The sequence below is a fragment of the Macrobrachium rosenbergii genome, chromosome 3 (assembly GCF_040412425.1).
Source record: "Macrobrachium rosenbergii isolate ZJJX-2024 chromosome 3, ASM4041242v1, whole genome shotgun sequence".
Lineage (NCBI taxonomy): Eukaryota > Metazoa > Arthropoda > Malacostraca > Decapoda > Palaemonidae > Macrobrachium > Macrobrachium rosenbergii.
This window is the reverse complement of record NC_089743.1, coordinates 25825710-25846988: the sequence shown is the minus strand read 5'-3', so window position 1 is coordinate 25846988 and position 21279 is coordinate 25825710. Positions and strand designations below refer to the sequence as shown.

Sequence of the window (21279 nt, the reverse complement as noted above, 5' to 3'; positions counted from 1 at the left end):
CTCCCTCGTCGGAAAACCAGGTCCCCCCACTTTCCCTCAAAACTATTCAGAATGTAAACGATGATATAAGTAATACTATAATGATACATATCTATGTCTTCATGGCGAATTGGAATAATTGATATTAACTGTTATCAATAAGGGTATTAATATCGCCACTTCAAATATGTTGCTAATCGAATCTCATCAAGCCCTACATTAACATCACCCCATTGCTCATCACCTTTAACCTCCTTATCATATCCTCCTACCCCCCACCCCCACGTGCTCGGTGCTTAAAAGAGATAATTAATATCGAAACAAAATACGATTACATTTCTTAAAAGAATAAAATTTCTCTCTCTCTCTCTCCTTGAAATATATTTCAGTCATTATTGCACTTTTTTGTCTGAATTTCGTAATTTCCCTCCTCCTCTCATTCGAACCATCTTAACTATGCATTGGTAGTTGGAACTTCAGCTACTGTTCAGAGCAAGAAGGACATGATCTCTCCCAGCAAGGTTTGGCGAGGCGACATCGGTTTCTTTGGTGGGTGTACAAGAAAAACTTCGAGAGTCTGTTTCCTTTAGTACTTGAAAGGAGGGATTTTTGGGAGCACCTCTCATTCTAGCCACGTATCGCAACCTTAGCTCTTGCCTTCTTAGATCAAGGGGAAAATGATATGTATTGACGTATATGCTTTCAACAGGTGAAGTTCTAAAAGCCCCGGAGCATATTCTCAACCCCATGTTGTGTACAACATCCAGTTCCTTTAGCTTCATTTTACAAGCTGAGGAATAAATTTGACAGCCATAGTCTAGCTCAGATCGACACAAAAAGTCATATAGCCTCAGAAGGGATTTCTTATTAGCCCCCAACTAAATCCAGAAACAACCTTTAAAATATTCAAAGACTGTTTAATATTAATCTTTAGGGCGCATATGTGGCTGGCCCATGTTAATTTATGGTCTATAGTCATCCCCAGAAATTTTCTTCATTTTCATAAGGAAGGATAGACCCTCTTAGACTAAGTGTGGGAACCTCTTCCACACGCCGGCACCTGGTAAATCTTACTGCAACTGTTTTGGAAGAGGAGAATTTAAAACTATTCTCATCAGCCCACTTAGTAATAGCATTAATAGGTCTTTGCAAATGTTTACATATAGACAAGGAATCATATCCTGTGCAGTATATTGCAAGATCATCGACAAAAAGCGAGCATTTAACAGGGGGCAAGATTTTTTCAACCACACAATTTATTGCCACTGAAAAGAGTGTTACACTTAAAATGCTTCCTTGGGGAACTCCTTCCTCCTGCATAAAAGGTTGGGAGAGGGAGTTTCCCACTCTTACCTTAAAAAATCTCTGTTACAAAGGAATATATAAACCTGATATTCTTCTACATATGCCCATCTTGTGCAATTGCTTCATGATGCCAATTCTCCAGGTAGTGTCATATGCTTTCTCTAAGTAAAAAAATATGCCAATGGTCTGACACTGTTTGGCGAATCCTTGTTGGATTTGGTTGGTCAGCCTCAGCAAGGGATCAAGGGTGGAGTGGGTTTTCCTGAAACCAAATTGAAACGGCGATATTAATCCTTTGGTTTCCAGGTGCCAAACTAGTCCAGTATTTATCATTTTCTCCATCAGCTTACACACACAGCTGGTAAGAGCTATTGGTCTATAGCTGGTGGCTTTCGAAGCATCTTTATTAGGCTTTTTAATACGAACAATTATGGATATTTTCCAGTCCTTGGGTAAAATTCCTGTTTCCCATATTTTGTTTATAATCTTGAGTAAATATTTTTTGGCATCATCTGGGAGGTGTTTCAGCATTTCATATATGATTGTATCCTCACCTGCAGCTGTGGGTTCACTTGAGAGCGCCTAACGAAATTCTCTTAGGGAAAATTTATAATTGTATGGTTCAGATTTTCCCGAATCAAATTTTAGAGTAATTTCAGAATTCCTAGTTCTTTGAAATTCTGGAGAATAATTGCTAGGGCTGGAAACTTTAGAATTGTGTTTTCCTAGCTCATTGGCAACTTCAGTGGACTCTGTGATTAGTGTCATTTATTTTTAATGAGGGTAATGGTGACGCAACAAATTTTCCATTCAGTTTCCTTATTTTGCGCCACACCACTCTTAGTGGGGCCTTGGAGTTTATTCAATTAATACAGTAAAGCCAACATTCTCTTTTGGCTTTCTTATAAAAGCGCTGCTGCTTGGCTAAAGCCTGTTTGTAGATTAATTTAGACTGAGGGGAGCCACTAGTTTTGTAACATCTGTAGCACTTCCTAGTCACTTTCCTCAGAATACCAGGTCTTATTCCACCAGGGAACTGCAGGTCTACAAGGTTTGAAGGTTTGCCTTTTGCTTTTGGAATCCAGCCTTCAGCACTCTTCAAAGTAGATTCAATAAAGTAATCATAGGCATCTACATGAGAATGAAAGGACTCGAACTCCCTATCTAGATTGACACCCCTACTGAATTTATCCCAGTCTGCATCATCTACCTTCCACTTAGGTACAACTTCAGATGGAGCATTTTGAGCATATTTCAAATGGATCGGGTAGTGACCACTTCCATTTAAATCTTCATTAACAGATCAATTAAAATCAAGGTGGATACTTGTTGAAGAAATGCTAAGGTCCAGTGCAGAGAAATGATTATCATGAATGTTGTGGAAAGTCACTGACCCATTATTATAGAGGGTAACATCATTCCTGTTAATAAGGTCTTCCATTAATTTCCCTTGACTGTCTAAAAACCGACTTCCCCAAAGGGGGTTGTGGGCACTAAAATCACCTAGAAGTAAAGGAGCTGGAAGTTGATTAATTAAGGACTGAATATCTCCAATGTTAAAAGCAAGGTCTGGTGGAAGGTATAAGAAGCAGATTGTTATCCTCTTTTCCAAAATGACTGAAATAGCGACAGCTTGTAGAGTTGTTTAATTGTATTGTGGAGTGCTGTAGAGGGTTATTAATAATAATTGCAGCTCCTCCATAGGCACGATCACCAATTGGGGGATATGACTTAAATATTGAATAATTTAGCCCAGAATTATAAGGAGAGTTACCTAACATTGTTTCCCACAGGAATATGATCCCTGGATTGAATTCATGCATTAAAACTTTAAGGTCTTCTGTACAGGCTCTGAGACCTTTACAGTTCAAATCTATGTCTGGGGCGAGCCCTAGAATTTGGTGTGTGATCACCCTTACATAGAAAACAGTATCAGGCTGCTTCGCACTCGTCAAAGTTATCGTACTCTGCAGAGCACACAGAACATCTTTTACTGTTATCACAAGAGTTTTGAATGTGGCCATATTTAAAGCATTTGCGATACTATTTGGGATTTCTTTTGTATTTTTTAACCTGCATCCTCTCATAGCCAACAATGATGGTATCAGGTAGGTAATTGGAGGAGAAGGTCAAAAGGATAGCTGCATCCCCACCCAGTTTTTTTTACATGAGATACACAATGAGGACATCGATGGAGAATCTCCTCCTCTTTAAAAACTTGCAAGTCTTTTGAGTAAACTACCCCTTTCAGTGTGTTAAAGAATCTGTGAGATGAAACACATTCAATATTTCCAATTTAAGTTTTTCACTGAAAACACTCGTGCTGAGAATGGAGTCATTTAGAATGTGGCCATGGAGTCTTTGTTGTGCCTCACTAGCTTCCAAGGGAGGGGAAAATTTAACAAATGCAGAAAATGACTGCTTATCTTTTTCTAGAATTAATTTCATTCTTTCCATTTTGCCAAATTGTTTTACTACACTATATAAACATTCATAATCTAATGACAAGCCTACAATAGTGCAATAAAGGACTCTACTATTTGAATCAAATCCACCAGGTTTACTAACACCCTGGTGTCTCAGTGTTTGGTTCTGTCTGACAGCCAAGCTTGTATCCATGTTCATGCCAGAAGTCGTTGCCAGTGCCGTTAAGTCATCGGATCCAGGGGAGGGAAAACTAATAGCCAAATCCATAAATTTAAACCAGTCAGTATGCAGAAGTCCAAAAAGTAAACACCCGACAACCAAGAGCCCCCGCACAGACCCCGACAGCACATTAGAAAGGGAAAACCAGGCAGCTTCTACTACCCAACTTCCCCACCCCAACACACTACCAAAGCCTGCGAAGAGACCCCAAGATGCCAAGCATGCACACATCAGACCACCACGCACAAAGCGGCTCATCCACCCACCCAAAACTGCTTGGTTATATCAAGAAAGTATCGTGGATCAGTCAGGTATTCACATTCTCCACCAATGGCACAAGTGAGAGTTGACTCCAAACAGTCCACTCCATACCCTAACCTTTTGGGAAGGCACCAATATGCTTGCAGTGGCCCAAGTATAAGCCAACCCATCTGCTGGGAGTTCTGCCCCCACTAATGGGGACTGACTCCCCACTCCAAACGTACTGGTGGGCTTCCAAACAAAAGCCAGAAGTCCCACCTCCAAAAACCAGCCCCCCCCTGGATCCCGATGGGCCGATCCCTGGAGATGGTTCCACCCCCAAGATAGCAATGGGAGAATCCCATCACTATCTCTTAGGTCCAAACCATATTAGGTGGCGACTCAACCACCACAACTCCCACAATTAGCTTCGGACGCGAACCCCTTCCAAGAAATGATCCCTTCTCAGATTCACCTAAGCAGTAAAATTTTGTTAATGTGGAAATGCCCACGCCATTTCAACCTAAAACTACGTAGGATGATTTGTCAGGACCCAGGCCCAAAGGCCAGGGGTCCCTTAGCCCCTCACCTCTTCAAGGCATCCTACTCGAGGGGTTTACAAGGATTGTATCTTATGCAGTAGGTTCGCTGGTGGGCTCATCTGATAATAACTTAAGGTTAATGCAGATGGATCAGGTTGTTCCCGATGTTAGCTTTTCAAAAAAAGATATACTTGAAATGTCTGGCCAACTGAAATAGTATCCACCATGATCTTATTGAGCTTAGATGGAGTACTATTTACATTATTCTAAACATTACTGAAGGTTTAAATGGTCACCATATGACTATTATTGACAGGAGAATTCTTTCTAAAATCCTCTACTTTTCTCTTAAAGCATGAAAAACAAGAAGCTTATTTTTTATGGAGGAACAATCACGTGGTCTTTTGTGGTGTAATTTCATTGAGCTTATAAGTTAAGCTTAGGTTGTCTATGAGAGAGCTGAGAAAGCTTATCATGAGGGTGTGAAGGAGATCTTACTCTCCAGTAGTTGAAGAAAACTGCTGTATATTGCCCTAAACAGAAGGCAGATATTTTGAGTCAATTCTTTGTGAGTAAACAGTGTGGTGAGTAACTGGTGTTGTCTCAGTCATGCTTTCCAGGTCTAGAGGAGTCAAAACTTTGCGTCTGAGCCTTGACAGTTATGGCGGCATAGACTGTAACAGAATCTTTCAATAATTTTTTTTAAAAAGAATGATGATTCATTGTCCTTAATATTATTACTATTTTCAGAAGATCAGTTGGACATGCAAGTTTTCCTTGTTTGAAAGAAGGGAAACATTGCTGCATTACTTAAGGGACTAAATTCATCTATGGTTTTTGAAAAGCTGCTCTCTAAGTGTCTTTGCAGGTTTGTTGAAGAAAATAACCTACAACCACCATTGCATTTTGAGTTTTTAGAGACCTTGGTGCTTGTGTTGCACTTTTGTTAATACCAACCATCTTGAAGATTGCTCTTGATGAGAGTGCAGAGGCAAGCACGGTCGATCTAAATTTTAGTGCAGCCTTTGACCATGTGAATCATGAAGCACTTATGTACAAGCAAAGATTATTGGGAATTGTTGGAACTTTTATTAATATTTCAAATGAATCTTTCATACCAGAACCCAAAGGGTCTGTTTATGGCCAGTGTAGTAGGTTTAGTAATGCCTTCTCAGGTGTTCCTTGTTAGAACTTTGTTCTTTTTTTTTTTAGCTTTAGTTTACCCTATTTTGTTGTTTATTTTAGTTTCCCCATCAGGGTTTTGAGTTTTCTTCCTCCACATTATTTTGAGTTTCTGTTTCTGTTTTGATCCTTGGCCTGTTTTTTCTCAGAGTCCTGTTTTCGGTTTCCTTGGAATGCCGAGGTGTAATCGGAAGTCCCTGAGCTCTAGTAGAGCAGTCTAGTTCTGGCCACCATGTTCGTACGTTTGGATTACAGCAAGTTTGCTCCTGTATTCTGCATCTATTCGCTTTTTCCTTGCAGTGGTATCCTGCTGCAACGCTGCTGCCTCAACTTGCTGTAGCCTTGGGCCAGTATCTGCCAGGGGAACCTCGCTGTGAGCAGGTACAAGTTTTCCTTAATTTCGGTTTCGTAAGAGAGACATGGACCTTCCGTGTGGAGATCGTTCTGTTGATCTGCAGACCTTTAAAGAATAGTGGGGAATACCTTCCCACCTCTTTGAGTAACGTTCAGCCATTGGAGTGTTGTGGGGAACCCCTTCTCGATTTGCCTTACTCCGTTATGTCTCCTTGCGTCAACCTGCAGTTCCTCATATAAGGATTTGTTTTGTGGAGCTTAAAACTTTTTGTGGCCACTTTGTTTTTTTGTTAGGGCAACTTAGTTTTGTAAATTGTTAGACTTCATTCTGGCCGTTATTTTCTCCTTTTGGGACCCCCTTATTTTTGAGAATGCATGTTTTTTGGTTTCTCTAATTAATGGTGTGGGTGTGTTTGCTGAAACTATTGTATACTTAGTAATTGTGTGAATGTTATTTATATATTGATGTATTTGTAGTGGCTCCGGCAATCATTTCTATCTGTATCGTGCTTGTAAATATATTATATTTTTACTTTTGGTATTTGTATCCCTCTGTTAATATTTGCACACTGACTGTTATCTAACCTATCATGACTTTAACTTTGGAGAACACCGGTTGAAATTTATTTTTTCTGCAAAGTCTTGTATATGTATGTTAGCCCTCAGAGAAGGGTCCTGACATCCTAAAGTTAGCGTTCTTGAATTTCTGCTATTTATCATCTACGTTAGTGACATGTGACAAGGTCTGGAGAACAAAATTCCATATGCCAATAATGCTACTTTTCTAGCTGCTGTTCCTTCTCCATACCTTAGGTCTGTGGTTGCAGAATCCTTGAATAGAGATCTGGCATGTATTCATTAGTGGAGCAGACTTTGGGATATGAAACTTAACGCTTCTCAAACTCAAAGCATGATAGATAATCATCCAGAACACTTTTACTTTTGAATTCTGATTTACATTTAAACATTATGGGTTTAAATGTCAGTGACTCAAGATTTTAGGTTTAACTTTTAGGTTTAACTTTTGATATAAAACTGACTCTGGATAAGCATATATGTAACACTGCTTCCTTTGTTTCTCAATAAGTTGGTATCTTGCTGAAATGTTACAGAATGTTTCCGGTTGAAGCTATTATCTTTTATAGGTTAAACCCTTTCCTTCATTGTTTGATGTAATGTAACTTCAAAAAAGTGTGTTCTTCCGGTGCTGACTCTCATCTCAACCTTCTGGATGGAGTTAAATCATCAGTTAAGTTTTAGCCAACTCTTAATGTTAATTTGTGGCACAGACGTAAAGTGAGTTCATTGTTTGTTGCATAAAATGTAATACAACAACAAACATCCTCTGCACTCTTCTTTACCTAATCTGGCAGTTTTTGTTTCCAACAATAGGCTTGGTGCTACTGCAAACAGTTTGTCGTTTTCTGGTATCGGGTTTAATACCACTGTACTCAGTTTTCAGTAAGTTTTTTCTTAGCTACAACTACTAAGCTAAAACTACTGAAATATGGAAGAGTTTGCCTAGTGCACTTGTGTAATCAACTGATCTCCAAATGTTTAAGCAAGGAGCAAATTCATTCCTGCTTTCTGATGTCTCCTGAATTTAAGAGTGTCACTTTAAAATCTATTTCCTCAAATGTATTTATTTATTTATCACCTTTTCCCGTAACTTGTGTTTCTCTACAGGATGACTTCCCTTTCGAGCCATCTTGCGTTTATAGTCTGTTGACTGTCCATAAGGGTTTTCAGCAGAATATTTAAAGAATGAGAATAAACTTCAGTTTTAAATTTATTATTATTGATTTTAACATCAATATCTAAGATTGATCCAGTTTTAAAGGGTCATTATTAATATTAGAAACTTCCTACATGGAATAATATTTATGTTATTTAATAATAGATCACCTATAAATTTATGCGTACTTTTATATCTAGGTCTACCTTCTCAGGGATTATTTTGCAAGAATTTAGATTCACAAAAATGTATATATAAATTGGCAATGTTAATGGTAATTATTATTACTAATAATAAAATCCACTGACCTGATAAGGGCATATTCCTTCCTTTTTTACTAATCAAAGATGAGGAACTGAAAAACTGCTGTTTGTGTATGGGAACTGTCTAAAAATAATTTTACCGATATACAAGCTATGTGTAACTCTTCTGAACTCCAGAAGTTGAGTTACTGCCTGACTCCGATTTAAAATTGGACAAATTCCAATCATTAGCTTGCATAATAGAATAAAGTGTATTAGGTACAGTAAGTAAAGGACGTAGGTCTCTTCATAAGTTACAACCTGCAACTTTCTTGTAACTGACAAGATCCTTTTTTTAGACAGGGTTTAGATAAACAAACTTGGGGGCCAGTTGCGAATGGTAAAGGTTCCGCCGACGAAAAGGAACCTAACCTTTCCTAGAATGCAGTGTCCTGACCTAACCAGACCTTGCCTAATAACTGGTGTGTGTGTGTGGGGTGGGGGGAAGACCCCCGCCCACAAGTAACACCAAACATAAGAAACACAGATTAAGCTTCCACTTACAGGTGGTGTTGGAGCCTCCTCCCTTCGATCTGCAAACTACTCCTAGTTGCACTTAGTATCCAACTACTTGCCTGGTTAGGAATCACCTTAATGAGTGTAAAGCCATAGGTTACATTGCCCATACATTATACACAACATTCTGCTCTGGTATGGTATTTCCTATGCTAGTCTTGCAGATGGATAAGTTTTGGTAAAAAGATGTTCTGTTAACAACAAATCTTTTCCCTCTATGACATCAGGATAATTTGCTGTTGCAGCGGCATTTCTAGCAGAAAATGATGTATCATCCATCCTGTCTAAGTTGGGATGTCATTTGGGTTAGGCTTTGTGTGGTATTTTTATGGGCCAACCTTCCTGTACCTTTACCTAAGGAGTTGGGATGGCCATTAGGATTTTGCTTTGTATAGCATTATTTATAGGCTAAATTCCCATCACACAAATCTTCTTGTACCTTTACCTAAGGAATCCTGGTAATAACTAGCATCTGATTTTACTTTTCCTTTTCCTACATACTCGGAAATAGGCAACATGGGCGAGTCTGAGTTATCATGGTAAAAGGTATCTTTGTAAAATCAAAATGGCTGGTTCTAACTTGCAAAACAATCCTCCTAATACCACCAATGCTGTGACAGCATAAATAACTACTCCTATGTTTTGGTACTGCAAAGTCCCATTCATAAATTACTATTTTGTGAAAAAATTTCATTTATTATTGCTTAACCATGGTGCTTGAGTTTACCTTCAGTAAAAAAAATAAAAACCAAAAATCAACCAAAATGGATTGTCATCATGCATTTACATAAAGTACTGTAATGATCTTATTTAAGCTACGCTTTGATACAAAACCCCACTAGGAACTGGAAGGTGATGAAGATGCTGTTCTATGAGTTGTAACTTGTACCTTTACCTAAGGAATCCCTGGTAATAACTAGCATCTGTCTTTACTTTTCCTTTTCCTACATGAGTTATTATGGTAAAAGATATCTTGGTAAAATCAAAATGGCTGATTTTAACTGGCAAAACAACCCTCCTAATACCACCAATGAAGTGACAGCACAAATAACTACTCCTACGTTTTGGGAGTGCAAAACCCCTTACATGCAGTATAACTTCAAGAAAAAAGTTTCATTGACCACTGCTTAACCGTGGTGCTTGTGTTTAGCTTCAGTAAAAAAAAAAAATCATACTACTGCACAACACCAAAATGGGTTGTCATCATGCATTTACAAAGAGCACTTGTCTTATTTAAGTTAGGTTTTGATACATTAACCCACCAGGAACTGGAGTAACAGTTGATGAAGATGCTGTTGTATGAGTTGTAACTACTGGGTTGCTAGTAGAAGCTGCAGTTGGAATTGTGGATGAGATTGCAGATGTCAAAGTTGTAGTTGAATATGTACTAGTGGTGTCTGCAAATGCAGAAGAACCACTTGAAGTGCTTGTAGGTGAAGAGTATCCACTCAAAGGTAAAGTTGAAGGGTTTACAGGATTGGTTGTTGTTGACAGGGTAGATGTAGGATTTCTGGGTGAAGATGGAACAAAAGATGTGGTTTCAATTGTAGTGGTCGAAGCTTGCGGTGGTGAAAGAGATGTACATCCAAGTTCATCAAAACCATCCAAGCAATCTTCCACACCATCGCATTTCTTGCTATTTGAAATGCATATTCCAGAGTCACATTCAAAGTTATCTCCAGTACAACCTGCAATTATATCAAATATATAAGATTGTGCTTATCTTCATAAGGCATAAAGCAATGTTCCTTATTTTAGAATAGCTTTACAATTTGAGCAAAACTTGTATTAACATAGAACTAATATTCTGAGCAACAATGAAGCATTTCTCTCTCTCTCTCTCTCTCTCTCTCTCTCTCTCTCTCTCTCTCTCTCTCTCTCTCTCTCTCTAATCTTCAGTAAATGCAAAACTGATTCAATAGTAGAAAAATATAGTAGAGCTATGACTTTATTATAACACTGCACAACCAATACAATGAACGTGGTAACGGGTATAAAAAAGTACAGAGTAAACTGCATGCGCTAGGAACAAAGTAGCTTGCATTGGTCATGAGAAACAAAGTTTATAAAACTAAGCATTTCATATGCAAACCCCACTTGAACAGGATATATTTAGTGGCAATGACTTACATCGCTGTTCTGTGTCACACTCAAAGTTGGAAATTTACTTTTTTATTAAGAAGCACTGGTCAAATGGATGTCAGATGAAATCCTAAGTGACACAGCTGTTATTGGTCAAGGTGAATTGTATGGGGTCTTTACTGCCTATCAAAATCAAAATATACACTCCTGTTTTATTATAAGGATGCACAGCAACTCAGCTGATTAATTCAACTCGGCTTCACAGACTGCAAACTGGCACAAACACTACAGGTCAAATATTTGACCGTGTTAGCAACATATTAGTTATGCCTCCAAAAAGTGCTCTTGTCAAAGCTATTTGTCATATTGACCTTACAATGCATTAGAAGTATCATAATACCCATTTAGGCAACTGAAGATCTCTGCAGTAACGGAATTCTTTGTCTTGATTTATAAAACAGCATACAGTTTAGTAAAGTTACAGTTTAGCGAAGGAATTCAACAAACCCATTGAGATGTTACCACTATAGGAAAAAGGGACCTTTTAAGACAGGCCAGGCTGTCTGATGAAAGACCCCTTACATTAAGTAGGGCACTTTCCCTTTGATTACGCATGCATCAAATAGTCTGGCATATTCTCTATACTTCTTTCTTTCTCTACACATCATATAGCACGGAATATACTAAATTTTTCCTTTTTCCAAGCCTGTGGGCTATAATAATTAAATTAATCACCAGTCCATTACCAGTCACAAGCTTGGAGTAAATTTGGATGGTTGAGTTCATCAGCAAGGCAGTACAGAACTTATACAAAGATAAAAAATGGGTGTATGAAACTGGGGTCATAGGGCAGAACTGTGGCCTGGAAAGCCATTCAGTACTGCATGGCAGTGAATCCTGAGAGGCAGAGCTACAAGTGATACACATCCGAGACTGCCTTTGCTGGTTGGCTCCCTAAGCACTCATTGCAAAAACAGTTTTGGATACATCACAATGTTTATGTGTAGGTGCATAGCTATTTAACTTTAAACAGTAATAGATTTTCTCTCAACTGTTAATCCCAATTTCCAATTGGCACCGACTTTCTAGAAAATATGCCTTACCAGTATGTGTTTTAACTTCTCACTCATTTAAACAGGAACCGAGGTAGAAACATCCAAAAGAGCACATATCAATGGATTCACCTTCGGCAAAAGGAGTGAAAACAGAATGCGAACCATGAATCGCTTAGAATCTAAAGGAGAATCAACCAAATCAGTGTTGAAAACCGTCAAGTTTAAAGAAAGAACCAAGACGGTAAGAAATGGCAAATCTGCATACGAAGTCAGTAATGCAATAAACACCAGAGAAGGAGACATACCCCGGAACATCAACAATAACGTCACAGGATGTCGGTAATGGCATGTCCGAGATTTCTTAGCCTAGTTGGCATGTGCCAGGGCCAGCGAGCGTTAACAGCTCCCCCAAGCTGCTGTTCGGCCGCCAACCTTGGGTGGTCCTTTGGCCTGTCTGAGCTTTCTTAGCCTAGTTGGCATGTGCCACGGCCAGCGGGCGTTAACGGCTCCCCCAAGCCGCTGTAGGCCCGCCAACCTTGGGTGGTCCTTTGGCATGTCCGAGATTTGTTAGCCTAGCTGGTACGGCGTGTCCGAGATTTGTTAGCCTAGCTGAATGTGCCACGGCTACATGCTAGTCAGCTCCCCCAAGCCGCTGTTGGCCCACCAACCTTGGTGGTCCTTCGGCTTGTACGATATTTCTTAGCCTAGTTGGCATGGCGTGTCCGAGATTTCTTAGCCTAGTTAGCATGTGCCAGGGCCAGCGGGCGTTAACGGCTCCTCCAAGCCGCTGTTGGCCCGGTCAACCTGGTGGTCCTCCGGCTTGTCCGAGATTTCTAGCCTAGTTAGCATGTGCCAGGGCCAGTGAGGCAACTGCTCCCTCAAGCCGCTGTGGGCCTGTCAACCTTGGATGGTCCTTCGGCTTGTCTGAGATTTCTTAGCATAGTTGGCATGTCGTGTCCGAGATTTCTTAGCCTAGTTGGCATGTGCCAGGGCCAGCGGGCGTTAACGGCTCCTCCAAGCCGCTGTGGGCCTGTCAACCTTGGATGGTCCTTCGGCTTGTCTGAGATTTTTAGCAGGCTGGCATGTCGTGTCCGAGATTCTTAGCCTAGCTGGCATGTGCCAGGGCCAGCGTGGCGTTAACGGCTCCTCCAAGTCACTGTGGGCCTGTCAACCTGGATGGTCCTTCCTCGGCTTGTCTGAGATTTCAGCATAGCTGGCATGTCGTCCTAGATTTCAGCTTCAGTTGGCATGTGCCAGGGCCAGCGGGCGTTAACGGCCCTCCAAGCCGGCCAGGGCCTGTCAACTTTGGATGGTCCTTCTCGCTTGTCTTTCGGAGATTTCTTAGCATAGTTGGCATGTCGTGGTCCGAGATTTAGCCTAGTTGGCATGTGCCAGGGCCATGGCGTTAACGGGCTCCTCCAAGCCGCTGTGGGCCTGTCAACCTTGGATGGTCCTTCGCTTGTCTGAGATTTCTAGCATAGTTGGCATGTCGTGTCCGAGATTTCAGCTTCAGTTGGCATGTGCCAGGCCAGCGGCTGCTAACGTGCTCCTCCAAGCCGCTGTGGGCCCGTCAACCTTGGATGGTCCTTCGCTTGTCTGAGGCCATTACATTGATATATATTTTATCACTGTATGTTTTATTATGTCTCTCACAATCGACATCTGTTTGTCTGCCGACAAACACAGATGTCCGAAACATTACCTCTGTTTTGCCCTGCCTGTGTGTAGATGCTACTTTGGGGCTCGCACCAGCCAATAACAACTTCGAAGATTCTGTACATTATCCAGTAAGGAACCACCAATAAACCAGTCAACACCCAGCCAGTATGTCACTCAATCCCGTCCTTACAGAGTAACCACCAGTAACTCTGAGGAAATCACAGTTTGGGTTGAACCTGCAGAAGATCCAACTGCAGAGGAGGAACTTGAGCATTCCTCTTCAGAAACCAAAGATGACCAATGAGCCTTCTTCCGAGTGATTTGTTGTTCTACATTAACCACCAGTATTCCTTTCTTTGATTGACTGGTACAGTAGACTGATTTCATATTAAGTTATCTGGTGCAACAAAAACAAGGTCACTGACACTAAATGAATTTTCTCTAAAAGCTATAAAATGTAACATTTATAAAGTTCACAAGCCATAAAACTAAAAATCATAAAAGCTCTTATGTCGTGCCATTAAAAATATATCATATTTTGTTACGGAGCCCAGTTTCTTCGATAATCTTAAAAATATCACGATGCTTAAAATTTACATCCTCTACGAGTATTCTGGAGGTGTCGTAATTGCCACAGCCATCCTGACATTCTAAAAGGAAATATCTTCTCAGGCTGCCATGACTGGGATACTCTACCAGGATGTGTCATACAGTCAACAGGACTGAACAGATCACAGGAGGGGAAATCCATGGGTCAAACACACGTGACCAATCCCCTAACAAAACACAGCAGTTTCCCTCTCTGAGCATATTACTGTGAACCATGGGGATATGACTTGGTAATTTCCAACATCTTCTGGTCACTGCTAATCAGACTTTCCCATAAGACTGGCAAAGCCTCCTTTATTCACATCCTGATTACTGGGAAAAAGTCTCCAAAGAGGAAAGTATTCAGTCTCTATGCATTTCTGCCCATTTCACTTTTCTTTTTATTAAACTGAAGCTGATGTTCTGCCACAATCATTCTTGATGCTGGAAGTGATATTGAGTGATCATCCACATATGTGTACATTAAATCCTTTGGGATTACATTTGCAATGTCACTGACAGCTAGAGCAAAAAGGATAGCACTTAATATATTATCTTGCGGAACACCCTCTTTTTGACACCTCACACTCAGTAGCATAGCTCCTGTTTGTACTTGAAATCTCCAAAATCTTAAAAATGTTTTAATAAAACGGGGTAGTTCCCCACTCAGATTGCAACTGTAGAGGTCCTGTAAAATACTATGCCTCCATGTGGTGACTTTGCTTTCTGAAAATAAAAATAAACTAACATGGTGTTATTTAGACGTGAATGCCTCACATACAGATGATTCCATATGGATTAGCGCAACTGTGGTGGAATGCATATTTCTGAATCCTCACTGGGCAAGTGCTAGATAATGGTTATGCTCTTTTATCACAAAGACGAACATTTATTATCCCCTCCATAATTTAACAAAGGCACGAGGTTAAAGTAAGGAACTGATAGCTGGTCATTGTCCAGCTGTCTTTACTTGGTTTATGAGCTTGTAGCTGGTCATTGTCCAGCCATCTTTTCTTGGTTTAACATATGTTAGTACTTGCAAATGTTTCCCAGATATGTGGGAATGTATGTTCAATATATATCTGATTTAGGATACTTAAAATGAATGTTTTTGTGTTTTCTGCATATTATTTAGTCATTATATATAGGACTCCATCTGGGCCAACTGCACTCTTCAGCATTTGCTAAAGCTAATTCAAATTCTCTCATGGAAAAGGTACATTGTAAGGTTCTTGTTTTTAAAGAGTCAAATCAGTAATTTTCTGTTCTCTATGGTGATACCCTGCAGTTTGTCATGGGAATGCTTTGGTACATCAGCAATGTGACTGGAAAGTGTGTCTGCCACTATCTGGGGATCAGCAACTTTTTCATTTTTTATCTTCAGTACTGGTAGTTAACTCGGAACAAATTTGCCTGCTTTTTTTTCCAACCTTTTCCCAGACCAAAGTAAGCTGTATTTAGTTGAAAGAAATAAATACCAACATATTTCACAAAATTTCTTAAATTTCAGCCACACCTGTGCTCTCGTCTTGGGATATTCAACCCGTTGATCATCGAACCTGGGTCTCCTATACAGTGTTTTACTGGTTCACATGATTCTATGGGCTATAGCATTTATTATTCCTCCAAGGCACAACTTGGCAAACAAACATACCTGTACTTCCACGAACAGAATGGAGACCTGCTGTAAAAAGGGTGGGGTTATGCAGTTCTATGTCATCATCTATAACAATGAACTCAATAGCAGTAACATCTACTGTAGTACAGAACTTTTTTTCTGAATATAAAACCCAATTAGCTTTTTGTATATTTCACTTTGGTAGCTTTTGGACTGTTAGACTTTGAGATGCATTCATGATAATTAACTAGTGATCACTAGTGTACCTAGTGTCCATCATCTCCCAGCTAAAATCAATAAATGAGTCTTCATTAAGCAAAGAGGGGTCAATTGCTGATAATGTATCATTAGAAACATAAAAATGAGTTGAATAACCCGTATTTAATATTCCTATGTTCAAAGTTTCAGCAATCAAGATTTTACAGGAAATGAGTTTGTGGGTTATCATACTGAACATGGAGTAATGTTACACCATGAATGTATGTCAAGTGGTATGACAAATATTCCCTTGGGCAAGGAATATTGGCATTACCCATCATATTCGCCTGCAGTCAAAAAAAAGTTAAGTACACCTTAGTTTAACCAGACCGCTGAGCTGATTAACAGCTCTCCTAGGGCTGTCCTGAAGGATTAGATTTATTTTACGTGGTTAAGAGCCAATTGGTTACGTAGCAACGGGACCTACAGCTTATTATGGAATCCGAACCACATTATAGCAAGAAATGAATTTCTATCACCAGAAATAAATTCCTCTTATTCTTCATTGGCCGGTCGGAGATTCGAACTCGCAGCCAGCAGAGTGCTAGCTGAAAACGGAACCCACTCGCCCAATGAAGAACTTCACCTGCAGTGCAATGCAAATAGGGGATATCTCAGATAATAATTTTAACTTGCAACCCTTGGCAGTTCTAACATATTATGGAAAAGAATTTATGAGTTTTTGTAACCACTAGTAAGGTTTGGTCTCAAAATTTTAGGCCTAGTTTTTCTCGTGGTCAGGTTTTTGGAGTTTTCGGAGGTATTCTTCCTGGATTTTTGGGAAGCTTTTTAATTTTCTAAATTCCAGCATCGTTGTAATCAGCTGCTAAAACAGCCTTCTCTGTTGAAGGCTTCCACCAGCTGCTTCTTTTATCCCCATGGACACAAAGGAGCCTTGGCCACTCTTGGTATGTTTTCCAAGCATGATGGGATACCTACTTGTTTTGTCAAGCCAGCATCTACTGGCTCTACCTCCCAAAAGGTATAAGAACCAACAGAAGTTGGTGCTAAAGGACTAGCATCTATCAGTCGAGTCTCTGGAGATGCAGAATTGCCAGTAGGTGCTGGCAATGAACCAGCACTCACAGGTCCAGCCCTTCTAGAGGCTGCTGGTACTCCCATGCATAATAGGAGATGTCTCTCAGCTGACAATTTGTCTTTTGGTCTTTTTGCTGAGTGCCTGGTTTTTATCAGTAAAAATAAACTTTGCTTTTGACAGACCTATCGCTTACAGATTCATTTTAAGCAATTTATATGCTTCTCTACTTCTAATGTTTCTATTTGCATAGCTACATCAAGTATTATGTAATGAATTACATTTTGCAACTATGGTAGAATAACTTAGAGCTGGTCTTGTACTTACTTAAGGCTTTTTCCCTTGCTTCCCTGAATGTGGTCTTTTCTCTTACCACCTAAATTGTCTTCTCTGGTAAATGTCCACTAATTTGAAGTAGATGAGTGATCTCTACAATGCAAACATCTGGGTTCCTTGCTGCACATACCATTGTCTTCCTCACTACAATTTATGCATACTGTTCATATACATAGTATCTTTGATCTACATACTATAAGTGTATGCCAAAAATTCTGGCAGAGGAATGAACGAATGAATGTTCAGAAGTTTTATGGCATCGTGGCTACCAGGGTCATTGATGCCAATGTCATTTCTTAAAAAGCTAAAAATAAAAGAAATTATGTAAATTTAAAACCATTTGCATCTCACTATAAAAATAGCAACAACAGAATAAAGATCAGATTTCTTCCAGACGATGAGCTTCTGAAATAAAGCTAAGAATACCCCTGGTATCATATGTAACATCCTCTATAGGAACCCCAGGATAAATCTACCACCCTTACAAGCCAGAGAAGTATCAATTACTCAGATTCCTAAGACTGAGGCATTCACCCAGTAAATGCCTCCCAGTCAAGGGGACCCTGTTCTCATTACAAAAAGGCTGGAGATCATTATTTACCAAATATTTATAGGTTAAGTGGGCATAATACTGTCTCCCATCTTAGCTATAGTTATTTTTTCAAGCTTTTGATGTACCATACAACTCTGCTGTAAAAACTGAGGGCTCTTGAGGAAATGCACCTTGACTATAAAACAAGCTGTAATAAACTCCAGATTTACAGATATCAGTGAGGAAAAAGTCAGAATCATGATTTTCCTCAGCATGAGCCATAAAAATCCAGTAAGCTTCAGCCTCTGTCATACTACATTTATTTTTTTTTTTATATTTACAAAAATTTACTTCTAGCAAATTCCATAAGAGGATTACTGATATCTTGAAAGGAAGGATTTCATCACTAATTAAATCAAAATCCCTTATTATTTGACCCTGAATCTGTAAGTCTGGGGAGAGTTAGAAAATACCTCATAACATCTAAAATAATTCTTGCTGTTAGCAGTTTCAAAGACAAAACATCTGGAATTCTTTGCAGCCTATACCAATACTTGAGGTAGGACTGGTAACAGAGATCTAGAGGGAGCTTCCCAGCATCAATCAGAAGACTGGATATTGGTGATGATTTAAAACTCCCTGTAGCTATCCTAATTCCAGCATGGTGTATGGAATCTAGGATCTTCAGCCATCTAGGGGTAGCTGATGAATATATCTTGCAATTATACAAGAGCTAAGATAAAACAAGTGATTTTATATATATATATATATATATATATATATATATATATATATATATATATATATATATATATATATATATATACATATATACTTCAGCAGTGTTCTACAACCTGTGTCCAATGGATTATTTATTTAATAAATTTATTACACCCAAAGACGTCAAACAAAGTTACATATTAGCAGTTACTTACAGTACATCAGAAATCAACAGAAAAAAAAATTACAGCATTGAATTATCAGTATATCAGTTACAAAAATAACATATATGAGATCGTATTCCATTATCACAACAACTGCAACAGACAGTTTAGCAGCCACCAAAGTGTGGATGACGAGTCAAAATTAAGTCTAGGTGGTCATCTTTGAGTAAATATTGGCAGGTTTGAAGTAAATTTTGTCCTTGAGGTAACAGATTCCTGACAGTGGGGCAAAGAAGGCAGTAGTGTTCAAGGTTATTGGCATTAGCAAGGTTACACAGTTTACATGAGGTGTAGTGTGGTATATCTAGTGTCTGTCCAACCTGCCACACAGGACGATATCCCAACCTTATCCTGGCACTTACGACATTATGCCTACGCACCATGAGTCCACGTCACCGGTACTTGTGACGGCTCTGCAGAAAGTTATCATGATGTTGTATGGAAACACTAGTGCCCCTCTCTGCATCCCTACGCTGTACTGTACAGGCAAAAGCTGCTGAATATATTCTATGTTTAAGGCAGCGAAGTGAGGGCTCAACATTTCTGTCATCAGGTTCAAGCGTGCAGGCAGCTTTAGCATGACTGTCCACCATGTCATTCCCAGCAAGCCCAATATGGGAAGGCATCCACATGAAGGACAAGACAAGCGAGGCATTGTAAGCAGCAGCGAGTTGACACAATATGTCTCGCACAACACGGCCACAGCTGGGCCTAGAAGATGTCAGTGCCTGGAGTGCAGATTTGAGTCACAGATCACCAATCCATTCACATTTCTTCTAACAAGTAGGGTTACTGCATCCCATATACCTTGAAGTTCGCAATAAGTGGAACTGGATGAGTTTGGCAACCTGCGACCATGCCACCCACCCTCAGGAGAGTCTAAAGTGGGGGAGAACATAGCACATGCTGCACTTCCATCTGCCTGTACTGAGCCTTCCACGTAGATGTGGTGTCCTGCAGGAACTGAAATTGACACTTTGGCTATTGTTTCCAAAACCAACTGCTTCTGTAGACTGGTATGGGCATCTTTAGAGGTTGGTGTGAAAGCGACAGCAGGAATAGGAACCCGCCATGGTGGCAAATCTTGGATGACTGCTTGCTCAGGTACACCGATATCAAGGTGTCGAAGATTTTCACATACTGCCCTAACTAGGTTATGGCCCCCTGGCCGGAGTTGAGGTCTTGGTGCATCTTCGTCAAGTGATGCTCTGAGTACAGCAGAGAAGTTTGGAGTAAATTGTGGAAAGTGTAGACATTTAACAGAAAACAAAGTTACATTGGCATAAATTCTCTCTATTAATGGAGGTAACATGAGTTCGGTCTGCATGTTGACTATCCGAGTGGAAGGAGGGCATCCTAGGATAAACCCCATTACTCTATTTTGGAACTGTTCCAGAGTTTGTAACGCTTGTCTGGGTAATTGAATTAAAGCAGGAGATAAATAGTCAACAACTGACCTTAGGAAGAGGATATAGAGGGTTCTAGCCACGGGGATAGATATACCTGTGGTCCTGGAGGCAAGCCACTTGATGGGAGTGAAGCGAGGCTCCAGTCGATCAAGAAGGTTTTTCACCATGGGGTGGATTCGTTGGCGTGCAGGTATAGCAGGGGTGATCCTGACTGGTGCACCTAGATATGTATACTGTGTGCAGTGAGGTATAATATTCCCACCCATAATGAACACTGGCAGGTCTCGGAGATTCCGGGCAGAGAAGATTCTGCTTTTTTCTGGGGAGAGTATGAGGCCACAGGAGGTACAGGACCTGTAGAATTCTTGAAGGACACGCTGAAGGTCTCGAGGGGTAGTGGAGTGGATGCAGACATCATCAGCATAGCAGGTTACAGTGGTTCCAGGGATAGCAGGGAGGAGAGACAGTACACAGTGCATAAGAATATTAAAAAGAAATGGGCTCAATACACCGCCCTGAGGTGTGCCAAGCTCAAAATTTTCATAGGAGCTACGCACACCCTTAAAGAAAACACGTGATTTTCTGTTACTGAGATAACCGTTTATCCACTTCAGAAGGTTTCCTCTGACACCAAATTCGACAAGCTGATCAAGAATTATATCCCTGTTGGCTATATCAAAAGCACTTTTGAGGTCAAGGAAGGCAACTACACTGTTGGGGGACAATTGGGAGTAGAGTTCAGCTAAACAGTGATGAGTACTCCTCTGTGGAAGAAAGCCATACAAATGGGGAGAGAGTTTTTCTTGTAACCGGTGCATTAGCCTGGTTAGTAATATACACTCAAACACTTTACTAAAACATGAGGTGAGGGAGATAGGCCGGTATTTATCAGTTCCAGGCTTTGGGATAGGAATAATTGTGCTAATGATCCAGGCAGCAGGTACATATCCATGTTGGTAGC

The 21279-nt window shown here is 40.1% G+C and overlaps 2 protein-coding genes across 2 annotated transcripts in view; both read right to left on the bottom strand.

Moving 5' to 3' along the window:
* The window catches only part of LOC136850733 (uncharacterized), a 72755-nt gene extending 53253 nt beyond the window's left edge, over nt 1-19502 (bottom strand). The window contains exons 1-6 of the mRNA XM_067124621.1: nt 19394-19502; nt 18439-18667; nt 17001-17241; nt 16336-16348; nt 15840-15962; nt 10064-10489 (exon numbers count right to left, since the gene is read on the bottom strand). Of these exons, the coding sequence (XP_066980722.1) occupies nt 10064-10489; nt 15840-15962; nt 16336-16348; nt 17001-17241; nt 18439-18667; nt 19394-19502 (1141 nt within the window). The remainder of the gene's footprint in view (nt 1-10063; nt 10490-15839; nt 15963-16335; nt 16349-17000; nt 17242-18438; nt 18668-19393) is intronic.
* Nucleotides 19503-19630: 128 nt separating this feature from the next.
* LOC136850729 (uncharacterized) lies at nt 19631-21019 on the bottom strand. Its single transcript, XM_067124606.1, has one exon. It carries the CDS (start codon nt 20795-20797, stop codon nt 19631-19633), a length of 1167 nt encoding a protein of 388 aa, XP_066980707.1. The 5' UTR covers nt 20798-21019.
* Between the last annotated feature and the right edge of the window lie 260 nt (nt 21020-21279).